General features: G+C 52.2%; 1 protein-coding gene across 1 annotated transcript in view; it reads right to left on the bottom strand.

The window, feature by feature from the left end:
* Positions 1-1,426: 1,426 nt before the first annotated feature.
* The window catches only part of Nfatc2 (nuclear factor of activated T cells 2), a 120,866-nt gene continuing 116,292 nt past the window's right edge, over positions 1,427-6,000 (bottom strand). The window contains exon 10 of the mRNA XM_005362839.2: positions 1,427-2,573. Coding sequence (XP_005362896.1) covers positions 2,518-2,573 — 56 coding nt within the window. The 3' untranslated portion in view covers positions 1,427-2,517. The remainder of the gene's footprint in view (positions 2,574-6,000) is intronic.

Genomic DNA, 6,000 nt, shown 5'->3' with positions numbered 1-6,000 from the left:
ACCATCCTAATCTGGGTGGATATATAAACTCCCCAGCATCTGTCTTTGTACAATCAGGCAGATGTGCGGACTTCCAAGAGTTAAGTACCACATTCAGCAAGACGAACCCGTCCGGGTGCCACACTAACGTCACTGCGGATTTCACAAGGACACATTTCTGCTTCGACCCTTCAAACTCACATACAACACACCCACCCTCACGGACTTAGATCAGACTACATCTTCCCACTCTGGGAATGGTGTAGAAGCCATCACTACTATCCAAGTTTCCTTCTAGAGTCTGCGACTAACCAAACCTCCTTGATAGCTGTCTGCTGCTCATATACTTTCTCTTGTGTGTCTGGGAACAAATGCTACTTTCTCTCCTGGCTTCCTGATCTACTTGTGCATGAGAAGGTTTCTTAGACTACTCAGCTAAGGTAGTCTAGGGGGAAGGGCACCGCGCGCGCACACACACACACAGGCACAGGAGTCTGAACTATAGGAAGCCCTCTTGCACACACGCACACACACACACAGGCACAGGAGTCTGAACTACAGGAAGTCCTCTTGCACACACGCACACACACACACACACACACACAGAAGCACAGGAGTCTGAACTACAGGAAGCCCTCTTGCACACATGTGCACACACACACACAGGTACAGGAGTCTGAACTACGGGAAGCCCTCTTGCACACATGTGCACACACACGTACAGGAGTCTGAACTAAGGGAAGCCCTCTTGCTGACATGGTTAGAAGATGAATAGGAAGCGAGTTAGCCCTTTCTCACACCATACACAATGCAGCTGAACTGCTCACTACAATTGCAGGAAGGCACTTGGGTAAAACATTGAGATAATCCAAGGAAGGGCCCAATTCCTCATGTGCAAAAAGTGGCTCCCAGCCAGGGCAAGTGAGAACTGATCTCTAAGCCCTTGTCACCCTTCCCCAGAGAAGTGGGTATTACTTCACAGAGGCTTCCTTTGTTCAGGAAGTGCCTCAGACCAGAGGCTTAGTGCCCAACTGCTCGTGGACATTCTGGGTTCAAAAGAGAATTCTGCTCCGGTGTATGCTTGGGGTGGGTGGAGGGAGCCCGGTGTTGCTGCTAGGGGAAAGAAAGGCTATATTAGCCAAGAAGTCACACTTTCATGCTCAAGCTAAGCCCTGGGTATGGGTCTCTGTCTGGAGAGCTAGCTGTAGCTGGCTCAGCTCCCAAGAAGATTTCCCCTTGAATGGCCTTGGCAAAGCCAGAGTGTAAGAAACCCACGATGGGTATGTAGCCACTGTGGCTTGCTATTCGGGCCCTCTCTACCTAGCAGACAGAGCCAAGAAAGTCATTGACATGCCTGCCCAATGTGTACAGGGGCATCTGTGGTGAAGACAAGTGGCTCTGTTGGAAGGAAGAACAAAAAAAATGAAAGCAAAAAAAAAATTGCACCAGGGGAGGAAGACTGGGGAGACCTGTGGCGTGAGAGCAGAGGACACCATAGGACACACGAGCCAGCCTTGATCACACGAAGGCACATGCTGGGGTCTGAGTTACGCATGCAGCTCACATGGCAGTGTCTCGGATTCCACAGTGATGTTATATGCATCCAGGTAAGAAACAGAACAATGGGGCTATGCCAGCGCGCTCCAGCTTTGAGTTTAGGGTAGGGGGAGATTTCAGCCCCATCGTTCTGTTTGGTGGCAGTCATGACAAACACCTGCAGGTTTTGATTGGGTTAGGTGGCTTCAGCTCTGTAACAGTCAATGCAAGGACCCAGAAGGTTCTTCCGGCTCCGGGGAGGAGGAGGCTCTGTCTGGGAGGAGGGTGGAGAAGAGCCTTTGGAAGCTTTGTTCTCAACAGGCAGCCCGAGCTGGATCCCACCAGAGGTCTGGTGCAGGCAGCAGGCAGGGTTAGGGAGTAGCTGGCTGAGAGGGCCCAGCCTGCGGACTCCTTGGTTGGCTCTTTGAAGCAGAGGAAAACAAAACAAAGGCCCAGAAGCTGGCAAACAATGTACACGGGTTATAACTTAAGGCCGGGAGTTGGAACAGGTGGTCCTGTCAGGGCAAGGCAGTTTGGCTTCAGAAAGAAGACCGAAAACGAAGCTCTGCTATGGCCCAGCTGGGGCAGAGATGAGATGCTCCGGTTTGGGCTCCTACAGAGACCTGGGGTTCTCGAGCCCAAAAGTTGGGCTCTTGGGCCATGTTCCTTTGGTTGTTCTGTCTAAACACCCTTCAAGAGAGAGAGGAGCCAGGTCCGTGGGCTGGGGCTCTATTGAAGTTCCCCAGTTTTCTCCCCCAGGCCAGCTTCCGGGTCTCTGGCAAGTTCAGCTTCCTGGTGAGTTGAGAACGGGGCTTTGGTCAGCAGGCAGTGGCTTTTTCATCCAGTCACCATGGACATCAGCTTGGCTAAGCGTTGAGAGGCAGCAGGCTCCTACACCAACAGCCTTCGCTGTACCCACACACAGTGTTCCAGTCAGAGAAGGCGGGGGAGGGGGGGACAGAAGGGGTCCAAGATGGAAGGCGTCTTGCGATAATGGCTGTTCTAGGTCTGATTTCGGGGGGCAGGTCCTGAAAACTCCTTCCTGATGATTTCATTAACTAGAAAGGGGGAGACAGAATAAAACAAACACATGAGATGTCACCCCAACCAGGCACCCAGTTAGATGCCACTTCCTGTGTTAGCCATCTTACCTATATCACTGTGCCTACCCAAGCCCTCCCCCCCAGCTGGCTGCTCCCATGGTAGTGTGTCCCACTGTCCCCTTTCTGTCCTTTAGCTCAGGTCCTTAAGTCACTGTGTGTCGACCAAACTGCTTCTGTGCCTGTCTTGTCCTCAAAGCACCGAGTATGTGATCCTGTCACATCGGACCAAAAAGCAAAATCCCAAACTCAGGGGCCCTTAAAAAGACAGCAGGGGTGGTGGGGGAAGAGGGGTGAGGGGGACAGGGGGTGGTGGGGGCAGAGTGAGGTGGGGGTGGGTTCCACAGTCATATCTAACTGGCTGTCCACTTGCATAAAATTTCTTTTTCTTTTCCTTTTCTTGGTTTTTAGAGACAGGGTTTCTTTGTGTAGCCTTGGCCGGCCTCAAATTCACAGAGGTCCACCTGCCTCTGCCTCCCAAGTACTAGTTAAAGGCATGTGCCACCACTGCCCAGTCAAAACTCCTTCCTTCCTTCCTTCCTTCCTTCCTTCCTTCCTTCGCACAGTGAGGAGTCCGCCACCACTCAAGGACTTTGTTTTAAGGCTCCAGAAGTGGAGGGGGGGGTCTTCGAAGGGCTTGGAAGCCAGTCACCTTCCCTGTACATATGTGGTTCCAATAGGAACTGTGGGCATAGTGCCAGCCCCTGGCATGGAGAAGCTATTTGGCCTGTGCCAACTGGGCAGCTCATCTGAGGTGTGAGTTATTGGGATGGGGTGTGAGATCCTAGCACGGAAGATCTGGTCACGGGTTTCCCTTGGCATCGCCAGAGATAAGCTGTTCTCATCACTAGCACACACGGGAGGCTGCAGAGCTTGTCCCCAAACTAAGTGCACATCTTTGGCAACATTTATCAGCCAACCCCATGATGGAAAGGAGATTTCTCCCCATACCCTCCTCAGTTTCTCATCTGTGTTGTTTCCTGAGAGTTAGAGATCAAAATGGCGTGGAGGGCAGAGAAGCTGTGGAGATCTTCCTCATTCCAGGTTCTGCAGTCTGAGGTGCTCTGTCCTAGGAGGCCCCTGCCTAGGTGAGTCTGTGACCCCATGTCAACAGGGATGGGCATAGGTACAGTTTTAAAAAGAATGGGCTAATCCAGGTTTGTCTCTGAGTCTCTAGCGCGGGAGTCACAGCAGCGCGGTCCCTTCAGGATCATTCTGTCTTCTCTTATACATTCAGCATGTGTGTTGGGGGTGAGGATTTGTCATGGCATGTAAATAGGTCAGAGGGCAACCTGTAGAAGTCTGTCCTCTCCCACATGTGGGTCTCAAAGACAATTCAGGTCATGGGGCCGGGCACCAAGTGCCTCTACCCGCTGAGCCATCTCACTGCCTGTTTTCACTTAAAATATGTTTGAGATGGGGTCTTGACATATAGTCTGGGCACTCATGACGTAGCCAAGAGGCAATCCTCCTGCCTCTGTCTCCGAGTGTTGGGATCATAGGCGTGTACCACTGTGAGTGGACTTGTAAAATCTGCTGTGGGAATGTCAACTGTGGAGTGGATGACATCACCAGGCCTGGTGTATGGCGGTCAGTGCTGTTAGCGGTCATAGTCAGGAGCATGCTGGTGTACCCACAGTGCTTTGCATGAGAAGGTGGGGCTCAGTTCAGTGTTCCGCATGTGTGCTGGAGTCAGAATACCACTTCTGCTGTGACTTGATCATGAGCCTGGCTTTATTGACAGAACCGCTCTGTGCTTCAGTTTCTCAACCTATAAACTGGGTCCAAAAATATTACTGCTTCCTGGTGCTGTGAGCATGGGTACATCACCAATCAGTGACTACAGTGCCCTGGATAGAAGATGTGTGGGCCTGCAGAACAGAGCGCTAGACGTCGGGGATGTTCAAGGATGAGCCTTGGGAGACCATTGTAACGAACACTTACGAGATGGTGAATAGCTCTGTTAATGGGACCCCAGGGGCTGGACTCCTACAATCAGCTGACTGGGAACGCACGTGCAGGTACTGTATTCGGTGTTCTGGTACCAGCTCACTCACTGGGGCCTAAAGCGGGAAGCTCAAGGAAGGATGCCAACTCCGGCTCTGCTGACGCAGCACTGCCAGAGCCCAGGGAGCTGCCAGCCCTCTGGGAATGGAATGGAAGCCAAATGCAGAGGGCAGGGACTAGCAGCTTCCATGAAGCTTTTCAAAGTCGGGATCCTAACGGCTTTCCTTGTTTCAGCCTCCGGGGTAAGAGCAGGCAGTCAACCCCTCATGGACCTTCCCACAGCCCAGGTATGCTGAAAATAGCTAATAGATATTGCTTTGTGCACCACGGGCCCTCATACAGGGTCAGCCCCCCTCTGAGGAGTGCAGGCCTGAGAGGCTAACCAACCTCTCGACAGCCAGGGAGATATGCTGCTGTCCTCTCTTGAGGTGCAGTGTTTCCTAACTTCAGGCAGTGGTTCCCAATACAGATCTGTACACTGAGGGCTTACATAGTGGCAGCTATCATGTCAGCAACCTCTGTGGTAGTGGCTTTTCTTTCTGAAATCCTATGTAGCCCTGGTTGCAGGGGAGAAAGTTCTAGAACATACACCAACCAGATGATGGCAATTACATCATTCTTTGTCAGGCTAAAACTTGAGCCCCGAGTTCTGAGGGGCTCTGCTCAGTCTCTCTATCCAGGTGTCCCCTTGCAGGCCACTAGGGTAGGGGACAGCCTGCTACCCTTTGAAGTGAGTCCACAAGGGCCACTGTGACTATCTGCCCCTTATCTTCCCCCATTAGAAAGGAGAGTCCCGCTCAGCCCCATCACTGTCTTGTTCCTTTCCTGTCCATCTTTGTCTCTTTCATCTTGATTTAATTCTCCTATACCCCAAACTCCTGCTCTGGGCCAATCCCCCACCTGCTTTTCAGAGTTCCCCTGGAGGACCTTGTCATCTGTCCCTTTGAGCCACCTCACTGCCCACCACTCTCTAAGCATGCTTAGTTCCCGCTCCCACCTTCCCATTCATGCCACCAGCAAACCTCTAATCCTCTGTGTCCCCCGCCAGGCTGATGCCATCCCTGCCTCTTCTCAGGTTTGCATCTTCTGCCCGTGCCAGCCACAACTTGGACATAGGCTCTTCTGTACCCTCCCTTCCTGGCAACTTGCTACTGCTGTTGCATCCTGTGCCCCAGACACAGGAAATACCCAGCAATGACATGATGACATAGATCGAAAAGGCTAAACACTTCAGGCTCCATGTCAGACTTGGGTAGGGCTCCCAAGGGTGACCCGGAGTTCTGGTCTGCTCTCCCCCCCCTTTTGTCCATCCCATAATTCCTCTGTATATCTCCTTCCTCTGCCAGCTTATCTTCCCACCTTGGTCCATGTGCCTCCA

This window comes from Microtus ochrogaster, linkage group LG8 (genome assembly GCF_000317375.1).
Source record: "Microtus ochrogaster isolate Prairie Vole_2 linkage group LG8, MicOch1.0, whole genome shotgun sequence".
Lineage (NCBI taxonomy): Eukaryota > Metazoa > Chordata > Mammalia > Rodentia > Cricetidae > Microtus > Microtus ochrogaster.
This window is presented reverse-complemented; position numbering and strand designations above follow the sequence as displayed.